The sequence below is a fragment of the Podarcis bocagei genome (assembly GCF_964188305.1).
Source record: "Podarcis bocagei genome assembly, chromosome: 10".
Taxonomy (NCBI): Eukaryota; Metazoa; Chordata; class Lepidosauria; order Squamata; family Lacertidae; genus Podarcis; species Podarcis bocagei.
The window spans coordinates 53,642,920-53,669,386 of record NC_138135.1 but is presented as its reverse complement, the minus strand read 5'-3'; the positions used below and the strand labels follow the sequence as shown (position 1 = coordinate 53,669,386).

Below are 26,467 nucleotides of genomic sequence, written 5' to 3'. Positions count from 1 at the left end.
GAGCGGTAGACTTGTAATCTGGTGAACCGGGTTCGTGTCTCCGCTCCTCCACGTGCAGCTGCTGGGTGACCTTGGGCCAGTCACACTTCTCTGAAGTCTCTCAGCCCCACTCACCTCACAGAGTGTTTGTTGTGGGGGAGGAAGGGAAAGGAGAATGTTAGCCGCTTTGAGACTCCTTAAAGGGAGTGAAAGGTGGGATATCAAATCCAGACTCTTCTTCTTCTTCATCATCATCATCTTTTAAAATAAAGCAGATTGTCAGCCGTCAGATCAGGCTTTTTGCAGCATAGCAAGCTAATGAGAGTTAAGTGTAGAGTTGATGCAGATGCACTTACAGTAAGCTACAGAATAAAGCAATGTAGATCAGAGTGTTCGTTGTTTTTATGAAGCTGTGGCAGTAGCTGCTTGGAAGCTGCATCCTTTTTTAGACTGCGATGAAAATGATAATTCTTGAGAGTGTGCTGGTTCATTCATAGAGAATACTTGCACAACAGGGTCTGAAGGCTACTCCTATTACTTAACATTTTCAGTAGTTTCATTGATAAAATGAGTTTAAAATATTTCCGTTCACATTAAAGAATATGGACAAAAAAGAAATCTGTGGTTGATTCAAAGTTGCTTTTCAATCAGTGTATTTTGGGTCTAGTCTACTCCACTCTATAAATTAAGCTTTTCCAATATTCCTGATTTTCTTTAGTACGCATTTGCTTTTGCTGAACAAAATTATATTTCATAGTTTTGCTCCATAGTTTTGCTAGCTAAGAATGTAAATGACTGGATGTTATTGCTTCTGTTAATTTGGGGCTACAAAGACCAGAAACTTCTCACAGTGTCTATACAGTAATCTCTTTATCATAGGAGTGAAGCTGCAAACCTCAGATATTTATGCTTCTAGAACAATAAGATGATACTCTTCCACCCCGGTTGTCCAGTCCAGACTGTTCAGCAAATGCAGGTGCCTATTCTGAATCCTTAAATGCTTCAGAAGTAAGGAAATGATGCAGTCCATTACAGAAAATTAGTAATGACTAGCTTTCACAAACATTGCATTTGTATTTTGCTCTTTTTAGTTCTAATCTGGTATTTGAGGTGGCTTGCCCCCTAAAGTGGAGTCAAGAGTGCGTGAAACGAGGAAGGAAAAATACAGAGTATATTAAAAGCTAATCATTGTAAGTCTCTATGGCATACGTGTAGTGGTAGGCCTCATAAATACGTGCTAGAAGGAATATATGTTGTCAGCAGCAAATTGCATTTCTCCACGTCTGCTAAAAATGGGCTGCTTTTGTTTCCATACAAGCACAATAAACCCCACCCTCACTTAACCTTTGTTCTCCTTTAGATGAAGTCTAAATTAAATTTTCTTCCTGTGAGGGGGCTATAAACTTGAAACCAGAATCATTAATGCATTTCTAGCTATCAAATCAATACTAAGCAAACAGTTTTTGTAGATAAACGACACCCTTCCTGTTTTCACAGAGAAGCAAATTTTACTAGGAAACGGTGTTGGTCAGTTTGCTACTTTTAAAATAAACCATTGAAGGGTGGGTCCTTCCTGCAGTCAAAAGTTTATTACTCCCGAGTTGTATTTTGAAATGTTTTGAGTAAAGCGGTTTGCCCTTTTGAAAATCTTTGGAAATCACTGGAAACGGTTTAATCAACATTTTAAACTGTTGGCTCAAGGATTGCTTCGTGGTACCAAAACATAGGAGGATGACCTGGGCAGAGTAGATTTGACCTAGTCAGGTACTTGGTGTAGTACAAAGCTGAAGTATGATTGTGTCTTGCCAGGAAACCCCTCTCTTCTGGGCTGGGATAGAAGGCCTATGGGCCAGAGAGAGAGACTAGGGCTGCTATTGGTGTGCTACCCTTCCTGTTTCCCTGGCCGAGGTGGTCTTGGGTATGGTGTTGGACAACCCCAAGTTCATGATAGCTGTAAGAACTGTGAAGCTGTGTTGTTGCTGAACACTGCACTGTTCAGGCTCTGAACTCTTTAATTCAAAGTGTTTTGTATTTTCTGCCAGGCTCCTGTTGGTGGATCTTAGTAGAATCAGCGGAGAAATTGAAACTTAAAAACAGCCATGACTCGCCTTGTAGAGCCAGCTCTAATTAGATCTTTGTAGATCCCAGAAGCCTGAAATCTGTTCACCCCTGGCTTACAACCACCCTGCAGTTACTCATTGCTTTTGCCCTGCATGTTTCAGACCTCCACATTTCAGCTTGAGCTGAGAGTAGCTTGAAGCAGGCAGACTAAATATAGACCAGAGTTAAATATTGCAAGTCGGGAGAAACTGAAGCGGAGGCTGGTTTGGATTCCTAATCCCTGTCTTCCACATCTCTCAGCTTGCAGCAAATATCAGTTCTCCCCAGACAAATCCAGCACTCAAGTTCCATACAGAAACCTTGTACTCCATTGTCTCACACTTTTTTTTTTTTACATGTACTAAAATAGGGGGGAAACTGTGTTCAAAGAGCAGGGACTACATTTGAGTTTTTAGGCAGAGTGTCAGGGCACATTGCAACATTTTGTGGCTAGGCACCTTTTATTTGTGTGTAATACAGTTAATTAGCTGCAAACTTCATACAGCTATTTATGTAACTTGTACATATAGATCTTTATATAGATCTGTACATCTTTATAGATGTTTTGAAAGTTGGACTTAACATGTTCTTAATCTGAAATCACCTTCCATTCAGCCCGCGGTTTCTGCAGAAGTGTGTTCTTTTTATTTATTTTTTAACCAGGTCAAATAAATTCAACTGCTGTACTAAATACGGGCAGATTGCATGCATTCCCATTTTACATATTCAAATTCTGTTGTGTGCCTCAATAGTAAGCAGGTGGGATGGTTGAGATGTGGTGTTTCTGGAAATGGACAAGTAGTGAATCAAACAGACAGGATGAAGGCAATAAACAAACTAAATCCTGACCACCCAGAGTTTGATTGTGGGTTTATCTGGCCAGAGAGATGTATTTGCATTCCTTCTGAAGGATCAAGTTTGCAGCCCGGGTGCTGAGATACAACTTGTCACAGGAGGCCTAAGCAGCTTCTGTGCCATGGACTTAATTGGCTGCTCCTGGGTACAGGTTTGTGCATGATCTGGAAACCTTCATATTAAGCTATTGCAATGTGTGGTACAATCATGACTTCTCCAGGTTTGGAAACTTGTTAGTTCAAAATACAGTTGCAGGGTTGCAGCCTGGAAATAGCTATAGGACATATCTCACCAGTTCAGATCTCTTCAGTGGTTGCTGGTCTCTTTCTCCATGCCACTTATCAGTATTTGCCTTTTTTGCTGGGCCCTGGGTACGCGGGTGGCGCTGTGGGTAAAACCTCAGCGCCTAGGGCTTGCCAATCGCATGGCCGGCGGTTCGAATCACCGCGGCGGAGTCTTTCGGTCCCAGCTCCTGCCCACCTAGCAGTTCGAAAGCACCCTTAAGTGCAAGTAGATAAATAGGTACCGCTTTATAGCGGGAAGCTAAACAGCGTTTCCGTGTGCTGCGCTGGTGCCGGCTTGCCAGAGCAGCTTCGTCACGCTGGCCACGTGACCCGGAAGTGTCTCCGGACAGCGCTGGCCCCCGGCCTCTTAAGTGAGATGGGCGCACAACCCTAGAGTCGGACACGACTGGCCCGTACGGGCAGGGGTACCTTTACCTTTACCTTTAGGTAGCTAGATGGAGATTATTCTCCCACCAAACTAAGACACTCTTTGGGAGCACTTTTCTGTCTTCTGAAGTTAAGCTGCTGGTAGCAACCAGAGAAGGTGGCTCAGCGAAGTCCTCAAAGTGGCCTGTCTGATGCAGACGCCTAGTTTTGTTTTTTCAAGGCGAGATGTTTAGCTTTTGTTTTCTTAGGTCTTTGAAAATTACAAATCAGTCTCTTGGGTTTTAGTCTGATGCTGTGATTTTCTGTATGTAATGGGAAAATACTTTATAATTTTATCATTAAGTTGTACTGTTTGGGGAAACTCCAGCCATTACTCCTACCTTAAGGGGAAAGGGCACAGAATGACAGCTGCCAGTTTTTGGAAATTGAGATCAAGTTCTGTACTTTTTTGGAGAAAGTCTGTTGTACCAGTTAGCCTACTGTTCTTTAGTGTGGAGGATACATTAATATTGCTGTGTTTCATGAATTTCAAAAAAATCATTTCTAGGTGTACAGACAGGATTGCGAAACCTTTGGTGCTGTAGTGAAAATGCTGATTGAAAAAGACCCTGCGTTAGAAAAACCCATCCAGTTTTCCCTGAGACAGAATTTGCATGAGATTGGTGAGAGATGTATTGAAGAACTTAAGCACTTCATTGCAGAATACGACACCGTCAGGCACGAATTTGAAGAATCGTAAGATCAACTTGGGATTGTCCATATGTAAATTGGAAACTATTTAAAAATTGATTTCCCATCAGCATCTGCACACTTGACTGCATAATTCTTTATTTGTAGTAATCTATTTTATTATTAACAGTTAAGTAAATTCCTGAAGAAGGCGAAAACATGTTTGAGGTATTGTTATGGTCATTTCTGAATTTCAGTGCAGATGTACATTCCATGTATGCAGTATACATTAGAACATGCTTAAAAAGTGACATGCCCCATTACCAAAGCTAGCTACGTATATACAGTAGTAATGGTGGAGTAAATTTACATATGTGTTTAGGGTAGTTTTTTGTTATGTTGTAAAACTAAACTAAAAAGTAGCCTTTTGTAAACTGAAATTAAACAAAATACTTCTGAAGTTGGCAATTTGCATTTTTAAAAGAATTATTTAATCCTAAAAAGAATGGAAGAAAAGGTATGCTGTTCCCCTTCCAGTGTTTTCATTTGTGTACATAAAAACATATTTCAGATTTTGTGTGTGTGTGTGTTTTTTTGTGGGGTAGCATAATCACTCTAGAAGTGGTATTATACGGACAACTATTTCCAAAAGTGTCAGGGATGCTTAATGTGTGTTTCTCCCCTCCACAGATACGAGAGAGTGAACATGTGTTTCCTTGCTCATAGCTTTCACCTGCAATATGGGATTAAGTAAACTACCTCAAAGGATTTGCCAGTGTGACACTTAGTGTGGATGGCATCACATTAGGATCAATTAAGTCATCATCTGCCTGAGTTATCTCCAAAGTGGACAACATAATAGTTGTCCGCACAATCAGTACAGGCAGGTTGAGCATATGCTTATGAACTATTGACATGGTTGTGGTGGATCAACAGCAAATAACAGGTTGCAAATGCTGCTAAGACACAGACTTTCCTTGGGTATTACCGTATTTTTCGCTCGATAACACGCACCCGACCATAACACGCATGTAGTTTTTAGAGGAGGCAAACAAGAAAAAAAATATTCTAAACGAAACAGTGGATGTATGATTTTTGTGGTTCATGCTGTGGCCACAGACATGTGATCTGACGGTGAGTTTGAAGTAGCCTAATGCAAAAATCCTGAGGATCCATGTGGATCCATGTTTGTAACCACGTTTTTGCGGCCCCAGGCAACAGTGGGTGCGTGATTTTTTTGGTGCAAACTGTAGCCATGGACATGCTATGTGATCTGATGGTGAATTTGGGGTGACCCAGTGCAAAAATCCTGAGGATCCATGTGGATCTGTGCTTTGTAACCACGTTTTAAGTGGGGAGGGAAGGAAAAGCACTCAAGGGACAAGGAGCACGTGTGGAGCAGGCTCTGCTTCTCTCCCTCCTCCCCTCCCTCCCCCCTTAGCGAGCTGAAAATCTTTCCTGCTATTTCCAGCAAAGCGGGAGGAGAGCGATACAGAGAGCAGGCTTGCTTTAAAGGAGCCAACCGGACAGTAGTGTAAGTCCTCTCCCCTCCCGCTTTGCTCCTTTAAAGAAGCAGGCACTCTGTCCCTCTCTCCTCCCCATTCAGCGGCTCTTCTCCCGCGGAGGTGGGAAGCATTCGCTCCGTAACACGCACAGACATTTCCCCTTACTTTCTAGGAGGAAAAAACTGTGTGTTATGGTAGATAATGAGCTGAAAGATGTCAGTGCCTTTCGTAGGAAGAACATCTGCATTCACACACCCACACAGTCTTCCTTTGACAGCATAGGGGCCATCTTTACTGCCTTTTGGTGGCTTGGTTGCTACTAGGAAACCTGCTGCAGAAAGTGGGACTCTATAGCCCAGCTATCAAGCAGCTTTTAACATTAATATATAGCTGATTTAATTTTCAACTACTTCTATACAACATGGGCCATTTCACCTAGTCACAATGGTCAGATAGTCATTTTAAAGCGTATTATTAGATTCAAGCCTGCCATATGGAAACAGTCTGAATGAAGTGTTTTGTTGTAATGTTGCTTCACACTTAGTTGTCTTAACCCATAAATAATTCCTTTAATATTACGTACCATAGCTTAAACAGTATTTACATAGCTCCTACCATGCAAAACAGAGCTTTTCCGTCAAAAATTAAACATTTCACTACTTTAAACTTATGAACATTTAACAAACCCCTGCCTGACTCAAACTGCTGTTAAACCCTCAAACAAAACTAATGGTATTTTAAACAAATGTCTTGCAATTCAGGGATATAAAAATAGTCTGTTAAATCTCAACTTTACAATATGTACATTATTTGCACTGTTAAGTTACAAATACAGATTTAGCTAAAAAATACTACATTATAAATATCAGATGGCTCTAATTTTTGCTTATATGCTACATTTGGAACTCAGGGTAGTGTTTCAAATATACAGGATTCTCAGACTCATTTTCACAAAAGTTTAATATAAGCAGACTCACTGACTTAATGCAATTAACTTCATAAGTAGGGGCTGTAGCTTACACCATATGTTTAAGGGCAAGGAACATCATATATTTAAATTAATTTACCTGAGGGTCACTCAGATACAATGCAAAGCAAATAGAATAGTCAATCTGATACGCCTTTTGCCCTGTACAGAAACAGCATTCTTGCTTAGCATCAAAATGGTTGGGCTACAGTAATATCTATAGGATGAATAGGGTTGCACACTATAATTGAGATACTGTGTCTTAGCTAGGCAACAGAAGTAGCAGGCAAGTTCTAAACGTAAGATACTGACTGGCATTCTTGCTGGTAAGGCCCTCTAAAACCACATCTGACCGGTATTATAAACTCTTTCAATTTATTCTTCTACTACTCCCTCCTGATTCAACTGATTTGATTGCAAGGCCTTTATAGAGAACATGGACAAGAGACTGCCCCGTTACAGGTTACACAAGTTGTTTTAACCATTTATGTACATAACATTTGAAGAACAGTGAAGAAACAGTTCAGAATTAAGAAATTATACAGTTTTTGCCTTTGGGAGGTTTTCTCTTTTTAGATTTGGTTGCCCTCTGTCCAAACTGAGAACTGGGGAGTTCAGCAGTCGGGCTGGAAAGGATATCTGTATAGTAGGGGTATCTGACTGGTCGGGGCTGTGGAATGGGCTGTCCTAAGAAGTACCCTTCTTCTTCAGAATCGGACGAGGAGGATGAAGACGAGCACCAAGAGTCTTCCTCCTCTCCAAAAAATCCGAGAAACTGGTCCCTCTGGTTCTTCATTGTGTAGTCAGAGGCAATATGAGTATATTGGCTGTATGGGTTTGGAGTGTATGCTCGAACGGCATGACCTTTATTCTGAACAAACTTGTCATAATCCTGAGGAGAATAAAAATTAAGTCTTTCCTTTGGCGGAGATTTTCTTTCTGCAACCAAGTGAAGCGCATTATCGGACCTGGATTTCCTACTCCTCCTTCGGCGATGCTGGTGTCTCTTCCCAGGGTCTTCAAACTTATAAACACGCCTACGAGTCCTTTCACTCATAGGAGGCTGGCGGATTTCGAGATTCTCATAACTTCCATTGTCAATGACATCATCTGAAAACTTGACTTGCTGAGGTCTAGTCTGCGATTTGGATCTTCTCAGTACTGGCATGTGCATTGGCTTTTCCTCTGGCAGCGTCTTGCCTTGACATAATTCAGAACTTAAACTTTTTAAAGACTCTGTACTCCTATGAAGCATTGAGGAGTTCAGAGTGCCCATGTTGCTCATTTTCTCACAATCCTCTACTTCCAGCTCTGGGTAGGTTTGCAAGGAATACAAGGAAGGTCTTGGTTTGACTTCTCCATCAACTGAAGCACCTAAGAGGAAGACATTATAATGAAGTAGGTTTAATGAATCCACCACCATTATTTCCCAACAGTTCAGATGCAAATGTTTATACATTTCAGCTCTCGCTAAGTTACTCAAGTATGGGTTATAAAGGATAGTGACACAAGAACGGTTGGTTTAATCCGGCCCCTGTGGCAGTTATTTCCTGGGGTAAAATCAACAACTTCCCTAAAAAAGCTCAACAACTTTGGAGTAAAATCATAAAAGAGCTCAACAACTTCAATCCTAAAAAAGATTGTTAACAATTGGTCGGCCCTCTCAGCCCTTCACTTCATCAAATCTGGCCCTCATTGAAAAAAGTTTGGACACCACTGCCCTATAGTTAGTAGAAATCGTAGGCCCTTATCTCCCCTGCCCAGTTTCCCCTTTGTCAGGCTCAGCTAAGGCAAAAGGGAGGAGGAAAGCAGCAGCGGAAACATATGCAGTGTTCAGCTGGCTAGTAATGGAGAGAGAAGAAACCTGTATCAAAGACTCCTATCTCATCAAGTCCCTCTTCCGTGATCTTAAATTCCCATGCCTTGACACAGGTGGTATCTATAGGATGAGCACAAGAGAAAGAAAGAAAGCCTTGCACAGAGCATACCTCTTGCAGCCTACTAGTAAGAAGCAAATCTATCGGGATGAAGGCATCATTAGGGCTTTCTAAATGGAAGTGCAAATCACAATATTACGTTCTCTTGATCCTCTTACCTGTGATATTAGATAAAGCCAGGGAATCCATTGAATCCCGAACACACTGCTCTTGTTTCAGGTTTGACAATCTCTCCAGTGAGTCGTCATACCATTGCTTTTGGTCATGTTTGTATCTAGTTGCGGCATGTTCCATGTCCAACTCCTGGATTTTCCTGCTGCTGGCAGGGCCAGGGTGGCTACCATACGCAGAGTCGCCTAGGCCATCTTGGGACTGTGCCCAGTACATATTTGAGTGGTATTTCTTGCTCGCTAGGCTCTGACTGTTTTTCTTCATCTCCGACCTGCCTTTCGCCATGCTCTCGCAAATCCACTGCTCGTTTGATCGAACGTCTGCTTCCACCGGCTGCTGGAAAAGGCCTTTGTCGCCAAACTTTAGGAGCAGCTGAGTCATGTAGTCTTCATGCTCAGCCCATTCTTCCGGATCATCAGGCATTTCCTCCCGCCTTCCTTTCCAGAGCTCTTCATCAACAAAGCCTACTCCTTGCCTTGAAAGACTTAAGTCATCCAGTTTCCGTGAGAGCGTATCATCGGCAGTGCTAGAAAGGCCAGGGAATTTGTAGTTCAGGGCTGGGGACAAGAGGAGAGACTGCCTGCACTGATCTGCTGAGCGGCTGCTTTTCCCCATGCGAACGCTTCTCCTGGAGTCTCTCGAGCGGGCAGACTGGAAAGCGGAGTCGGAAGAGTCCGAAGCATGAACATCCTCCCCCAGACTGCATGACTTGGAGCAATAAATCTGTCCTTGCTTGGGAAGGAAAGGGCAGCCAAGTAAGGAAACTTTGCAGTGAGCGCAAGAAAAGCATGTTTCTGTGGCATGCCAATGTTGTCCATCGTAAGTCATCTGAGCGTGGTCAACCCCTGGTTAAGAAAAGGAGTAGTTGAGATTATTATTATTTTGTGCATGTCTGCTAGAAGCATGCTGGTGTCAATTAAAAAAGAAAAAACTGGAGCCACACTGCTGAAGACTAACAGATCTGTTGCACCAAAGCTTTTTGTGGCACCAGAACCCACTTCACAACAGTGGATGGATGAAAAGTTTTCACTTGGCGGTATACCAGTTTTCAGAACGAGCTGTTCTTTGCTAATTTAACACAGCCGAAGTAATAAAAGAAACTCATACTTCAAATTAAATCAAATTGAAATTGCCGGCAGACTAGTTCAGCAAACATGCTGGAGCTTCCCCTTGAAGCCTTTCATAGAGAATGGTGACTTTGAGGTCATCATTCTGAGATTAAAGTCTACTAAATGTTTATTTTTAAAATTAACAAACTTGGGAGATTAAGCCCTGCCCCCTCAAAAAACAAAACTCTAGATGCCAGCTGTCCCCCCCAAACAGGCAACACTTTTAACATTCATTTTCAGAGACCCCTTCACCTACAGATTAGAAACTTGAGCTTCTAGCTTAGTTTGTAGTGTGCCCATTTCCCCCCCTGTGTTAACATACGCTTACCTATGTGTTCCCCACAAGTCTCACAATACTCTGCGTAGAGGGACTCAAAGCAGCCGCAACAGAATGGGCGCCCATCCTTCATAATGTATCTCTGTCCTCCAAGGATGGTTTCACACTCAAGGCAACAAAAGTGTTTCATGTGCCAGTGGCGACCTTCCGCTTCTGTGCATTCATCAGCAAAAATAATCTAGGAGGGGGGGAAAATAGTTTAGGCAAAGACGTGGATAGCATAGTTGCAGCCACTATATTTAACAATATTCTTTTGCAAGGAATGCTTCTTCAATTTACTGGAGAAGTTAATGTGTGGAAAGTCCAGAGAATCTCAGGGTGGTATTCAAGGTGTTTATTTCAATGGGTCTTAGTCTGAGGAAAAGTTAGTAGAATACAACCCTCAAGTTTTCAGTTGTCCTCAGGAAGCTAGCTGCTTAACTGAGCAAAGAACACAATTCTCATTTTGACCTCCGGCTTTTAAGTGTTATGGGAATGTGGTATTACCTCATCACATGCCGAGCAACGCGGCTTGAGTAGTTCAGCATGGTGCCTTCCACAATGAATTTTTCCATCTTGGTAGAAATAGATTAAGTCAACAAGTAGTTCATTGCATGTGAAACACACAAAGCAGGATGGGTGCCAGCAGACTGCAGGCCCAGCTCTTGAGGCAAATACTGCAACTTCACCTCCACCGATCTTTGTACCACACTGAAAATAAAATGCAAATGAACAGGCAAGCTCAAATTAGTTTTCTGCTGTATGAATGTTGAATCTTCAACATACTTTATAGCCTAATTCCATCCTGCTTTTTTCCAATTAACATAACAGTTTATTCTAGTTCAATATTTACTTGCTCTTTCCATTTTAACAGCTGAACCGCATACCTTTTATGCAGCCTTATTAAATTTGTGCAGTTTTCAAGCTTTAGTCTATTAACTTTGGTTCTTATGTAGATTTAAATATCCACAGTTGAGCTTCACACAGGTGCAACACTATTTTTAATTTGGGTAATAAGAACGTTACCTGCTCACAAAGTGCATGCATCACTCCCCTTGAGAGCAACTTCACCGTGCCTCGTCCCAGAGCTTCCTTCTTTCGTTGTGAACTAAATATTTGAAGTTCCTTCTTCTCTTCTTCACTTAGAGACTGACAGTATCTCACCTTCACCAAAAGGAAAGGATAACAACTTTAAGATCTATGCTAGTTATATTGGAAAGAAATGCAGTCTGTCTTTCCTCAGAAATCTATCTCAGAAGTGACTATGTCCATCAAAATGGAAGAGAGCTGAAAACAGATTCCTTCTGACATTTTCACTCCTGTTCAATGATTCAGGTCTTTGCTAATGGGAACTGGTACAGTGACATGAGACAACCATCACAAGATGTGAGTGCAGTTCTACCCTATATGCAGACATTGCTTTTTGAAGATGGTATAAGGGCATTTAGTTTTACAAGTTAATACAATATGCTTTAAGCAGAGTTCCTTCCAGGTTTTTTTTCTTTTAGACTATAACAGTGAAGTAAAGGGATGGAAGAGATTAAAACCTGATTAGGTATATACACTGTATGAGCCTCAGGGTTTTGTAATTTAGGACTGTTTGGGGAAACATTACTTATATCAGCACAGTTAACACAATACACTCAATGGAGACACCAGTGAGACTTAGTAGCTTCTTGTTTAGAACCTTTAATGAGATACTACAAACCCAACCTGCCCAGCCCAAATATCTACTGCATCCAGCACCTATATTCACTGTACCAACATAACGTTTAGATATCATTAAACAAGTACTTTTCAAAGGAAAAAGCTGAGAAGGTTGGTTACTTACATCCAAAGATGTTTGTATTCAGTGCACAAGAGAGCTACTTGCCTCAGAGAACCTCACCTGTGTTTCTGTGTGAGTTGGCCTTCCTTTTCAGGTTATTTTGCTGTGTCTCTGCATCTTTGCACCAGGAATGACAATCACAACAGATGCAGAGATGCAGCAGTATTTACCTGCTATCTGAGCAGTTTGCTGGCACACCAGAGCAGGGAATCATGCAAATACACAGAAGGTAGATTCCTCTGTAGAGGGGAATCTCGTGATCTCTTGCAACACACTTTTATTTACTTAATCTATACAACATTATCTGGTGAAGGGCTTTTGACAAAGTTAAACTATCATAAGCCACACAGTAAAGAAACCAGCACAAACTAACAGCCAGCAAGATTATAAAATGCCAAATGCATTTCAAAAGCCTAGGATGTTTTATTTAATAGCCTGGTGCCGAAAAGATAGCAATACTGGTGCCAGGTAATCCTCCCATAAATTCAAGTGTCACCTACACCCCTAACAGAGGAAGAAGCAGAAATGTGGACATCAAGGGTGTGGGAGCTGGAGGATGTCTCAAGTCATTCAAAGTATTACTGCCCTGAGTTGGCCTCGGAAGGGAACAAGAAGTGGAACTCTTACTACCCAGATAAACTCTGCAGTCAAAATGATGACAGCATTAAGTCATGCATGGATCTGCCTTTGAAGACAGCATATCGATATTTCAGTTGGTACAGAATCAGTACCAACTGAATCATCTATATACTGTCTTCAAAGGCAGACCCATGCACGATGTACCACAGTAATCCATTCAGGAGTTTGCCAGGGAATGGAGAACTGTGGCCAGATATAATAGTTCCCTATAACACACAGTGCCGTAATTGAGAAATCACAGGTTTGTTGCACATTCAGCAAATTGACCCCTCTGCCTGGACTGCAGGGCAAGAAATGCTTGACCATATCTACCTCATTGTCGTGGGGTGGCAGCTGATACAGAAGCTGCTTAATTCGGTGTTTCTCTCCTGGACTGTTAACATAAGGGATCTTCTCCTCAGACAAACAAGCAAAGTAGAGCTGTACCTGAACAGAGACCAGAAATATACATAATGACCCATGTGCTCCCTCTTATCTACTGCTGTTATCTTAGGGTTTTGTTGTTGTTTTTTAACAAAAGACACTAGGATTTTCTTCTTTAGATGTTCGGCAAAGTTTGCATTCCTCTTGCTAAGAGCAGGTGAGCCAACTCTGCGAATCTGGATTGCCTCAGATAGCCAGCACCCAGCTGTTGAATTGCTGTTTTGGAATGCTATTTGCAGTGACAATTAGGGGTGCCATAAATTATGCACATCTAATTTCCACATCCTTCAAGGATTGTCAGCAAGTCTGTTAAAATTCCACATTTTCTTTCTGCATTTTATCACCCAACGTGTGAAGATATCCAGAAAGAATAACAGTTATAATCGACAGGCTTTAATCTTACAGGTGAAATAAAGAAACAAACATTGTTTTGTAAATTAATTCTTTCCCATGTGAACTTTGCTAGAAACTGTTGAATTTTTATCTTTGGGAGAAGGATGGAAGAAACTCCATTTCCCATCTGATAAAAGTGGAAATCCACTAAGAATTTGTCCTTTTTTTCAGTGTAGGTCTCAAAAAATAAAATTATTCTACCAAAAGTTTATTTTGCTATATTCATAGTATTGTTTTTAAGTTTATTTTTAAGTTAAGATTGACAAAAATATTGACAAATCCCCAATATAAATTAAGGTCTTTTGCTTCATCTACACAGTTAAGGTTAAGGAGTTCAAAGTTTGACTATCATTTCCTGCAGAAAATCATGAGAATAGCGCTGCCTAAGTGAGGGGAAATTGGGTTAATCTTTTGCTTTTGGACCACTGACTATGCATGTCAGCGTAAAAGGACACTTAAGGGTCAAAGAAGTTAAGGTCTGACAAATAACTTGCTGTAGAAAATGTTTTAAATCGAATTAACAAATAAAAGAACCGCCTCTTTTTGTAAGCTTTTTTTAAAAAAAAATTATTTAATCGGTTTTTCAATACAGACATCAACCACAAAAAACACATACAACAAAAACCACAATAACACTAATAATACAATTTAACAATTCAGATTTGAGTGTTGATATACCTATAACTACACCCTTTTAACAATATTTCTCCACCTCTCCTCCCCCTACTTCCCACCACTTTGTAAGCTTGAAATTAGTAGTTTCTGCTCTTACCTGTTCAGGTCTAAGACCTGGAGGAACCCATGCATATTCTTCTAGGGCACAACCAGAGTCATCATCAGATGTCGAGCTTCGCTGGAAGCCAAATGTCAGGTTGCCCCCTTTTGGCTCCATTTCTAAAACACACACGGTCAGTGGGGAAGTGTCAGGATACTCAGTTGCAGTTCATCAATTAAGAGCTCTGAAAACAAGTTGGAAAGTCAAATGTTACAACAAAAAATCTTGGTTGCTGTTTTCAAAACAAAGAAGTGTCAAACTCTCTGGTGTGCATACATAGTATGTGATAACAGCCCAAGGGGGTTAAAAAAAAAAGCCTGTTTTTCAAATAAACAGTTAATCACGTGTTTCTAAAAATTTAAAGCCCAAACCCACAAAAACTCTACAGACTGAGCAGCGGTGTAATGGAGAAATATTTCTATAATCTGTATACATGGAATATAAATAAAGATACAGAAGAAATGCCAAGAAGAAATGTATGATGTGGTTGGGTCATCATAAACGATCCCAAGGCAATTCTTACATATACTCTGGGACATTTTAGATGCTTGTTCGCAGCATCTGATGCTCAGTGGCATAATGATAAATATTTGTGCTTCGCTGAACTGCTTGCTTCTGGCTGCATGATTTCAACTTGTAAAATGCACTGGGCTTTAACAAAAGATCTCAAACTAGACGAGACACAACTTTTAGCTTTTAATTAGAAACGCAAACACACTATTGGAAAGAAGTGTCACTATTTAAACGACTAAAATGAACTTCCCCAGGCAAAAATGTGCTTTGGGGTTCTATGGTGGTAGTGATAGCTACTTACAAAAGAGTTACAGACCGCAATTCTTTAATAATCATGCTGAGTTAGACCCAGAAATATGTGTCAATATACCAGACCCCAAGCTAATTTGAGAAACACAGGGCTGTATTAAACTAGTTAGTCCCAACTAGCAGAAGCCCACACAAGGACTTCCACTAGCGCAAAAAGACTTCCTCTTGCCCCTTCCAAAATTGACTTGGTTGGGGTTGGGAGAACCCCTAAAACAGGGGCACAGGCAGGCAGCAGAGGGGAAATGCTGTGTTGAAGTAAGCTTAACTTCTGATGGAACGTTTGCCTTAGTGCAATGTTGAATTCCTCTCAAACACGAATTTTGAGATCAATAAGAACCATCAACTACTTATAAACAGGGTTATCACTGTGGAAGGTGAGTCATCCCCTCCCATCAGATAACTTCTGCAAGTTAAATCCATAGCACAGAGAGACAACTGTTGGAATTATTACAAGGGGCAACTCAATGTGGTTTAAAGTACAAATTTGTTTTAACCCTGGTAAAGCAATCATTGCATGCTTTCCTAGGCAGTGAACTGCACATTTTGGACAGTGAAAATAAGTCAAACTCAATAGGTTTGCCAAGATTAAATTTGGTCCATGTGTGAGCTACAAATATACCCCCTATTGTTCTCTCACCTCTGCCCCTCCTTTTCCTTTTGTTGTCTTGAATGAACTTCCTGTCCTTCCTATGCAACCTGATAGCTGTGTGTGGCAGAGGGACCATCTAGCAGTTTATCTCCTTCAGTTTCATGTTAGTAGAACAAATTTTGCTAACTCCTATCTCTTGGTGTCATTTGCAAAAATTTAAGTGGGGGGGGGACAAGTAATACTACAGTCTCTTGAGCATTCAAATCTGCCTCTTTCCCTTGAATGCAAAATGCTAAATGAAAAGAGATCAATATTATATGCAACAAATCTTCGCAGTAAGTTTAAGTTTATTCAGCACACTGCTGGTAGCAAAAATAATTTGACATTTAGGCCACACTAGTTACCTTCATGAAACTGCTTTTCAAGCTGGTAAGACTAATACCCATTTTACTGAGCTGATCAAACCCCCATTTTTAAACTCATTGTGGCACAGTGTCAAGTTTCATTACAGAGTTTAAGCACATGGAAAATATTAATCAGTTCTAAAACAAAAATTTACAGAAGTAAACTATGCTAAGTTCAATTGGACTTACTCCAAGTAAAGTGTATGTTAGGAATGCAGTCTCAAAAAAAAAGGAAAGTGCTAATTAATACTTTAATTTATATACTGAAGATCAGCTTTGCCATTTTATTGATGTATTATACAGTAACTGGAAAGGAGCCATTCCAAGAATATAGAGCACAATGATGGTTCAAAATATCATGAAATATACAGGCATTCATTTGGATCCCAAAGATGCACTTGCAATCATATATATTATCCATAGATGGGCACCTTTTACATTTTGCCCAAGAGTTTTCTAAGAGTAAATGGAAGCAAAACCCAAATCATACTCTGCTTGTGTATGCTGAAGCAAGAGAACTCAAAGACAGTTACAAGCACTGGAAATAACTTTAGAGGTAAACTCCATGCTCCACAGTAACTCTACAATACAGCCTCTGCTTAAAAGCCACCAATGAAGAAACAGACCACCATCTCAAGAGGCTCTTACTGATTGGGGAAAGCTTCCTGTGTTTGACCAAAATTTGGTTTCTACCCATTAGCGCCAATGCTGTCCTCTGAAAGAGGAGAAAAAGACTGCTCCATCTTCTGCAAGACAGCCTTTCAGATATCAGGAAACAGTTATGTCTCCCATTAGTCTTTTCCAAGCATGCTTGTCTCGTTCAGCCATTCCTCCTAGGACTTGCATTTCCAGAGACCTTACCAATATGGGTTTTGCCAGTTCCTCCTTAAAATACAGTAGGCAGAACTGGCCACCCCACATGAAGCCTGACCAGTAAGTGCATAATAGAACAGAACTAGGATGACTTCTTCTTCTTTGCAGTCTAGACACTTGCAATCTAGACATTATGTTTCTATTTAGGCATCCAAAGACTGCATTAGCTTCAGTACTATACAGAGCTTACCAATTACAGCACTTAACAAACCAAAGGTTACTTCCCTCAGTTTCTTTGACCCAATCCACAATTTCAAAAACAGCACTTTAATAATTCTATGTTGTTTTTTCTTCACTAGGAAGCTTAACTGCACTGTGCTGAAAATTTCTTCTGCAGTTTCCAACCATTCTTTATCAATTAATGAGGGGGGGGGAAACCCTGGATTTTATAATTTTCTAAGGAGAGAAAAATTCTCATGGATGAAGTGCAAGGCATTTAAGGTGGCCGCTGTTTTTGGTGACTGCCCATTCCTTCACTCCAGTGCTTTTTTTTTTGGGGGGGGGGTCGCAGGGATAAGCATAGCCCTAAACATTTCTTGTCATTTTTTTGTACTTTTGTCCATTTACTGTATTTATTTTTCCTGATTTGAACTATAAAATTGTGATTTTCTTGAGTAAAAATGAGAGCACCCCTAAACACCTTTTTTTCGGGGGGGGGGGAGCACTGCTTCACTCTACATATTATCTCTCTAGTATTTCCATTATATAGCTTTCCCAGGGGTCTGCACTTTCCCCCAAGCCCACAGCTGGGCTTTCCTGTTAGCACATGCTCTTGACAGCTACTGATTTGTTGTTGTTTTTCATATGAAATTTTTTTAACTTTTCAAGGAATCACTGCCTAAAGTTTTTTAAAAGGGGGTAAAATAATACTGGGACGCGGGTGGCGCTGTGGATTAAACCAGTGTTTCCCAACCTTTTTTGGGCAACGGCACACCTGTTTAATGAAAAAAATCTCGCGGCACACCACCATTACAGCCCCGTGACGTCAGCGCGCAGCGTCACGCCGGGAGGGACGCACGAAAGTGAAAGTTTTTAATTTTTTCCCCTCCCCCTTGCCGGGGAACCTCCAAGCTTTGGGGGTGGGGGGGAGGAGGCAGCAGAGCGAGGGACTGAGGGACGGCGGCAGCTGAGGCGGCGGCGGCTGTTGTGGTGGTGGCGGCGATAGCGGGCGGAGGAGGGGGTGGCGGCGGGAGTTGCTGCTGCTGTTGTTGCTGCTGCTGCCCGGACATGCCGGCCTCCTCCTCCTCCGCTGTCTCGCGCTCCTCCCTTTTGCACGCGCTGCCCCGCTGCTCGGCACCACCACCGCGGAGCCGCCCCCGGCTCGACGCGGATCCTCGCCGCCGCTGCCTCTCACCGCCCGACTCGCCCGCCTCCCTCCCACGGCACACCAGCCGATGTCTCACGGCACACTAGTGTGCCGCGGAACACCGGTTGGGAAACACTGGATTAAACCACAGAGCCTAGGACTTGCGGATCAGAAGGTTGGTGGTTCGAATCCCCATGATGGGGTGAGCTCCTGTTGCTCGGTCCCTGCTCCTGCCAACCTAGCAGTTCGAAAGCACGTCAAAGTGCAAGTAGATAAATAGGTACCGCTCCGGTGGGAAGGTAAACGGCATTTCCATGCGATGCTCTGGTTCGCCAGAAGTGGCTTAGTCATTCTGGCCACATGACCTGGAAGCTGTACGCCGGCTCCCTCGGCCAATAAAGCGAGATGAGCACCGCAACCCCAGAGTCGGCCATGACTGGACCTAATGGTCAGGGGTTCCTTTACCTTTACCTTAAAATAATACTAAAGAGAAACTTGGCAAACACACAGAAATTTAGGAACTTGGTAGCCAATCTCCCCAGGTTCCCACTCTTAATCCCAGAGGAAGATATTTCTCCTCCAATGTGGTTGTTTTTGTTTGTTTTTTAGATCAGGAAACTAATGGGCAGCTGCAGGGAACTGCAGAGCACTGAAGAAATGGTCCGTGTAAAGAAAAGCCATACAAAATGAAAACTCACAAAGATTAAATAAGCTCAAAAGCAGGCTTCTTCAACCTCGGCCCTCCAGATAGGCCTACAACTCCCATGATCCCTAGCTAGCAGGACCAGTGGTCAGGGATGATGGGAATTGTAGTCTCAAAACATCTGGAGGGCCGAGGTTGAGGAAGCCTGTTCAATACCAACCAAAATTATACATTTAAAAATTATTTATCGAGCAGTCTGCAAATGAGGCAGAGAAAAAAGACTAAGAAAAAAATTTCTTTGCAAGGAAAGAAAATTAGAGGACAGGTTTTGGCGGAACACTAAAAAAGACTAGTTAAGTTAATCTTCCATTCATTACCTTGCTGCCTCTCTGGACACAACACATATTTTGGCCAGCACTGCCATTCCGCTAAGTTAGACAGCCCCAATGTAAAAGACTGAGAACTTGCTCAGTCTCCTTTACCAATCTTGTTCAATAATCCACATTAAATAAGAGAATATTTGAAAAAAGTAAAAGCATGCTTTTAAGCCACTAAAACCAAGTGCCACATGAACCGGCCCATTCACAATTTCCATATTTGGAAGCCCTCCTTTGGGTACCCCCACGTTCTGCAGTGAGGAAACCAGGAACTGAGCACAGGGCCTTCCCAGCTGTGTCACCCTAAGCTTTGGAATGCTCTTCCAAGGCAGCCTACCTTGCCTGGAAGCCACCATCATATATTGGGTTCCCAGTATCAGGATCTCTCCATTTCTCTTAACTTAACTTGGAGAACATAAAGGCCACCCAGGTGGTTGCTGACTTCAATTTCCATCAGCTCCAGCCACCATGGAATAATAGGAGCTGCAGTCCAGCAGCATTTGGAGGACCCCAGGCTCCCACCCAGTTATAAATGATGGTTAAGTTAATTTTAGGCTGCATTGCAACCCTCAGATTTTACTATTATGTTTGTTTTAACTATTATTGCCTTTTGTTTTGATACCGACAGTATTGTATTTATCGATTTATATGACTGTTATGTTGCCCTGAGTATATACATATAAAAGGGTGGGGGAAAAATAATTTAACCAAATAAATATAGTCTTAAGAGTATCTTCGTCTGCACTGGAGGAACTGAAGGCTAATGTATAAAATTGCTTATTAAAATGTGTTTTTTGAAAAGAAAAAAACAACTTTGCACACATTTCAGGTACTGTTTCTGCTTGAGCAGCAACAATGCTTAGTACTTATAAGTTAATTTTAAATCAAGTTTTAGAACTAACTATATCCATTAAAAAACCAAAAAACCCACCTGTATTTAATATATGAGTGAAGAACAGGCTGAAAGTTTTTATGATTGAAGTTCTCAGCTCATGATACCATTGTAGATTGTGTTAAACATCTACATAGAAGAAAATACTATGTGACATCTTTCTGCTCTGTTCTGCAGAACATGAATGACCTTAAGTGCCACCTCTGTATAAGTGCTGACTAACTACTAAAGCTTACAAAGAGAATCCTTGTACTGGTGAATGAGCAATTATTAACCATGTAATTGGATTAAAGGGTAATTTGATTATGACGTTTAGATATACACCAGTGTAAATTTCACCTATTGTCATTTAATAAAAAGCTGTTCTAAAGGCAGAACTCTTTGCATAAAAGCTACCAGAGACACCCAGTTTCTAAAAGATAGATGTATCCTTGTTCTCTGGGCAACAGTTGAAGCCATGTGTGAAACTAGCCCTTATGTTAAGATTTCCAGCTCCCAGAGTATGTATGCTCTGTGGTCACCTCTGACCAGATCGTAAGAGGTCACAATTCATAAGGCCAGTTACACAAACATCCTTCCCTGCCCCCTGCTGTTTAACTCTGTCCTGCAGGGCAAATTGTTTAACAACTTTTTGTTAAACTGCTTGTTAACAAGGCTATGGGGAATTCAAGATGCATATCACACCCCTAGCTCACAGTACACTGCAACTATAACCCAAAGGGTCAGAACTTGAGGTTAAAAAGCAGGTGTCTTTGTTGCTGTTCTAATGTGCATGATATTAAGAGAGCAAGGAGTGGCAATATTACCAAAGCTGGATATTAACATACATATATTTCAAGTGCAAGAGGAAGGGGTGATAGGGAACCAGACTTATTGAATTATATATTGAAATAATTTACACTTTAGTAACACTTGAGAAACAAAACAAAAAAAATAGCAAAAAGATCTTAGATGTTGATTAAAATATTTCAGTTTCTCTTTATCTTCAGATATCACAAAACACATTATATTTGTCCCTCTAAATCTCTATAGGCATGATCCAAAGTGCCACTGGAATAGATTCAATGGCATAATTCTACATATGTGTCTACTCAGAAGTAAGACCCATTGAGGTCAATGGGATTTACTCCCAGGCAAATGAGAGTAGGCTCCCACTGGAAATAAGATTTTAGAAATGCTTAATTTGGCTGTATCTTGCAGAGGAAAAGCACTGACATATTAATTAAGATGGAAACACACAAAAGGCTTTGTCTCAATGGAAATTAAGCTCAACAAAACAGTTTAGGGTAGGAAAGCAATATCCCAAAGAAGTAGTTTTTCCTCTTAACTTTTAAAAATATCCCTATTGATATATGCTTTACATTTCTCTTTAAACAGCCACTATAGGAAACAGCGGCCAGATTTTACTCCAGTGTAAATATATACTCAGGTTTCACTCCCATCACCTGTTGGCTCTTGAACACCATACTTCTTTGTTAAAACTTACCACTCTAACTTTTGGGAGGGAAATCATTTACAAAGAAAACTGTTCAAGGAAGTAGTAAAGTAAGCAGTAGATTTGCATATAAATTAGCCCCGATTATCTTTAAAAAATAAAAATAAAAGCCAACATGTGGGGCTTTGTTTGGAATGGGGAGAGACTGCTTTAACTTCACTTTAAAGGGGAATCTTATTTGTGTCTACTAGGAAGACCCAGTGGGGGCCTTACTCCCAAAAGTCCACAGGATGCAGTCTGTACAAACTACTTCAGTCAGGAATAGTCTCTCTAAAGTGTTCAAGACTCCCTCTACCAAACCTTACTTAAGAATGACTTCCTCTTTATTTTATTTTTTTAATGGCTTGAAGATTTCAGCTTTAAACTTGGAAGATCTTTGCTACATTTTGGTCAAAGCTGCCTGCCTTTTTTAAAAAATAGTCATTTGCAGCAGGCAGGTCTGATAAATTAAAGGTCCTCCATCTGTGGCATGTCTACAGGAGCAAGAGGAGAGAAACTGGCACAACAAAAATGCTCAGGGCTCTGGGGCAGAAATGCCAGGATGCCCTTCTTCCTCAGGGGTGCAAGCAGAAAAGAGAAAAGGTGCCTAAGAAGTAAGTTACTTCTGTGTGACATTTCTGTCCCAACTTTCTGCCACAATGGAATGCACTGACCTTTTAAATGTTGATTAATGAAAACACATTCAGATAGGTAGCCGTGTTGGTCTGACGCAGTCGAAATAAATTATTATATATACATATTTTTTTAATTGTCCAGTAGCACCTTAAGGGGACGCGGGTGGCGCTGTGGGTTAAACCACAGAGCCTAGGATTTGTGGATCAGAAGGTCGGTGCTTTGAGGGGCTCCTGTTGCTCGGTCCCTGCTCCTGCCAACCTAGCAGTTCGAAAGCACATCAAAGTGCAAGTAGGTAAATAGGCAGGAAGGTAAATGGCGTTTCCGTGCGCTGCTCTGGTTCGCCAGAAGCGGCTTAGCCATGCTGGCCACATGACCTGGAAAAACTGTCTGCGGGCAAACGCCGGCTCCCTTGGCCTATAGAGCGAGATGAGCGCACAACCCCAGAGTCATCCACGACTGAACCTAACGGTCAGGGGTCCCTTTACCTTTTACCACCTTAAAGACCAACTAAGTTTGTTCTGGGTATAAGCTTTCGTGTGCATGCACACTTCTTCAGGCACATTGAAACAGAAGTCACCAATGACTCAATGCATATGGTAAACCCATATACCCATCTCCTACTACCCTTCTGAGAAAAACCCCACCCCACTCTCCCACTATATATAAGGGTCTGGTGACTTCTGTTCCAGTGTATCTGAAGAAGTGTGCATGCACACGGAAGCTTATACCCAGAACAAACTTAGTTGCTCTCTAAGGTGCTACTGGACAATTTATTTATTCATAATGAAAACGATTAAGTCTCTTGTTAAAAAAAGGAGGGGGCACGGAAGAAGGGGGGGCATCTTCATTACAAAAGAGCCAAAAAAAACCCCATCCAAAATACTTATCTCTGTTTGGGACCCAGGCAATAACCCCCCCCCCCAATGACATGGATGGGTGGCTTTACTTATAAAGCTGGAACTTATGAATGGGGAACTTGTGCGGGGCGCGGAAGAAGGGAGATGCACTCCAAAACCCGAAGTAGCCCAGGCTTCCTCAGCACAGGGAAGCTCGCCCCCTTTTTCGGGGAGGCAGGAGGCTGCCCTTCCTACGTCAACTGCTTCGCCTCGCCTTCACTTCGCGCTCGCTCTCCCCGCGCGCGCTCCTCCTTCGCTCCCCTGGGCTCGCCAGGGACTGCAGCGCGGGACTCCTCGCGACCAATGAAAAGCGCGCGCAGTCTCCGCAAGCCCGAAGCACCGCCGCAAACGCCACAGGCTGCTCTGCGGCCCGGGCGGGGCGGAGGGCTTCACCCGCTGGCGTGCGCAACGCCTCAGGAGAGCCGAAAAAGCATAAACAATAATAATAAAAAAGAAGGGGAGAGCGTTTCTTTCGGGCTCCCCCCCCCTCATACCTCCCCCCAACACAAAATTCCTCAGACCCCGATTCCCGCACCCCCTTCTAAGCTACCGTCACTCTAAAACGGATGGCCATTGCACCCCCTCACACGAAGCACCGCAGTCAACGCACACGGCGCGCAGGCAGGCATACCTACCAAGGCGAGGAGGGGGGCGGGTGGTTCGTCTCTCCACTGCATCGGAAGCGGCCGCCTCCACACGGAAAAAAAACTTCCCGGAGGAAGAAGCCTCTCTGCTGTCCCCCTTGACAGCGCTTCCAGTCAGCCCCCTTCCTCTGCGGCTCTCTGGGCGCCCCCGCCGCTCCTGCCCATTTCTTCGCGAGACCGGAGTCCGCGGCGGGCTTCGCTCCTCCCCGACGTCCCCCCCACCCCTCACAGCCGCCCACCCCCTTCGCCGCCGAGCAATCCTCTGAAGGGGCCTTGACAAATCCCGCCGAAGGAGCGTCTTCAGTCAGTCGCCTCCACACGCACACACACAAAAATCATTCCTCAAGGGGGTTTTACTCAGAGCAGGACACGCAGTTGAATCGGCTCTCTTTAACGCCAAGTTCAGCTCTTTCACTGTGAAGAAGCGAAGGAAATTCCTTCACTTTCTGCTGTCAAGTCTTTGTCCACTTGGAAGATCAATTGCCCCGGCTGAGAGGGAGACGGGTGCTTTGCATTTCCTCAGGGAGGAGACACTCAATTTCCTCTCTCATTTCAGGCAACTGAGTCCCAGGCAGGATATTTTCAGACACAGGAGGCAGCTCACATCCTGAAGGTGGGGACGAGCTGGAGAGAAGTGGCGGTTTTTTAATGGTGTTCATGTTAAGTTTTCAGTCTGTGTCACCCTAACTCCACCCTCCATTGTGCCTAAAAGCCCTCCTGGCTACATATCTGAGCTGACCCCTGTGCAGTTTCTAATTCCTTAAGCGCCAGTCAACGCTACCAATCAATCACTGGTGACCCAGTATGAACTACAAGTGGCCATAAAAGCTGGGGAGAGGAGCAGCCAAGTCAGTCCTGAAACACATGGGTGCGTAAAACCAAAAAGATGGGAGGCCTCATCAATTTCCCCTTTCTTCCCAGGCACTCCCTTCATCATGGCACAACAAGGAAGTCAGCAAGAGGATGCCACTGGGTCAGAAATTAACAAGCATATGGCTATTCTGAGAAGGGAAGCATTTCCATATGAATCGCCTAAGCATTCCCTACCATGTAAGCCAAGGAAGGTTAGGTACTTCTGGCAGGAAAAGCATTGCTCCCCACCAGACAACAAAAAGCATCAATGGCTTGGAACTTCCATGTTTGCCTGCTTCTCATCTCTCTGTGCATTGGCCATGGGTCTTAAAGCAAGGTTCAAGATCTCTCCTAATTCAAAATGTATCTGTACATCCCATTACAAGCCTGGATTTACGTGTTAAAACTATACCGCCAAATAATTATACACCTTGGGGTAGAAATATAGGAGCATGCCTCACTGCTTCTTCAGGTCTCTATGAACCTTTGATCCCTTTAACAATTATAGTCAAAAGCGATTAAGTAATTCTCTTTCAAAGCTCAAGTATTAGCCTCACAACCAATTTGTGAAGTCACAAAATCCTCAGTTTGTGGGCAGGTGGCATAAGCAGCTTACTGAATGACTCCAGGAACCCAGGTATTTCATTTTAGCCCTGTTTTTGTCCCGTTAACTTCGGTAGAACTAAACTCTAGTATAGCCGAATAGCCTGGTTTAGCTGGGCTGCAGACAGAACTCTGGTGTTTGCTTGTGTTACTTGTATTTAATAGGAGCAATCCTATTCCTTGATCAGTGCTGCTGGCAAGGAGTAGGATTCAGTGGTGGCAGGCCCCTTCTACACCTGCATTCAAAATGGGACCCTGGGGTGGCAGCAGGGCCAGCGATGGTCCAGGTTCTGTAAACTGACACAGCTTGGGCCCCTGTGCTGTGCCAATCCAGAGCTGCCATAATAGGTGCAAACACTATGCTACCACCTTCTGCCTGATCCAGTGGTGAATCTGCCATGCCATGCTCCCTCTGCCCCAGTCTGGATTGCTGCCTTAAACATTACACTGGCCTTTGCCGTATTAAGATACTTAATAGTGCAGTCTTTTGCATGTCTACTCAGAAACACTGAACTTATGAAGTTCAATGGGAGTTAAGTGTGTATAGGATTTCAATCAATACTTCAGTGCCTACAATGGGTATGAATAAATGTAGTGTAGGACATCTGTAAAGACAACAAAGTAAGGAAGGTGGAGTGTTATAGTTCCCGAAAAAGCAGGCATAATAGTCTGCTGCAGCAAGTTGCCAAAGGTTTATATCAGGGGTGAGGAAACTGTGGCCTTCTAAATGTCGCCAGTGATTAATTTGTATTACTGCTGAACAAGCCTCTGCAACATCTGAACCTATAAACTACTGATTGTGAAATGATTGAACTACCTACAATATTGGAGTTTAAACATATGTTATCTAAGAACTTGGGTGCAAAAGCTGTCTAAACAAACATTTCCATTCAGCTGAACAACAGACCTCATTGTAAGCTTCAGTGTAACATTGCACACTTAGCAGCAAAGAGTTTAGTAAAGCTTAACAGCTCAGAAGTAGAATTGGGTTTCCAGTGCCAAGTAACAGGGACACCGGCGAAGAATGTTGGTATTTGAGCACAGATAGCTGAAGGTTAAGTTTGTAAGTGCAACAGCTAGCAAGACTTGGCCCTGGTCAGACAACAGTATTTATAATTC

The 26,467-nt window shown here is 42.5% G+C and overlaps 2 protein-coding genes across 16 annotated transcripts in view; one reads left to right on the top strand and one right to left on the bottom strand.

Annotated features, from left to right (window-relative positions):
• The window catches only part of PPHLN1 (periphilin 1), a 29,221-nt gene extending 24,375 nt beyond the window's left edge, over positions 1–4,846 (top strand). For all 15 annotated transcript variants that reach the window (XM_081211776.1, XM_081211768.1, XM_081211770.1 and 12 more), the window contains one exon: positions 4,153–4,846. In XM_081211776.1, the coding sequence (XP_081067902.1) occupies positions 4,153–4,344 (192 nt within the window). In that variant the 3' untranslated portion in view covers positions 4,345–4,846. The remainder of the gene's footprint in view (positions 1–4,152) is intronic.
• A 1,477-nt stretch (positions 4,847–6,323) lies between these two features.
• Positions 6,324–26,467, bottom strand: part of PRICKLE1 (prickle planar cell polarity protein 1) — a 71,656-nt gene continuing 51,512 nt past the window's right edge. The window contains exons 2-8 of the mRNA XM_081211550.1: positions 14,335–14,521; positions 13,059–13,172; positions 11,306–11,443; positions 10,787–10,990; positions 10,292–10,478; positions 8,842–9,699; positions 6,324–8,120 (exon numbers count right to left, since the gene is read on the bottom strand). Coding sequence (XP_081067676.1) covers positions 7,276–8,120; positions 8,842–9,699; positions 10,292–10,478; positions 10,787–10,990; positions 11,306–11,443; positions 13,059–13,172; positions 14,335–14,454 — 2,466 coding nt within the window. The 5' untranslated portion in view covers positions 14,455–14,521 and the 3' untranslated portion in view covers positions 6,324–7,275. The remainder of the gene's footprint in view (positions 8,121–8,841; positions 9,700–10,291; positions 10,479–10,786; positions 10,991–11,305; positions 11,444–13,058; positions 13,173–14,334; positions 14,522–26,467) is intronic.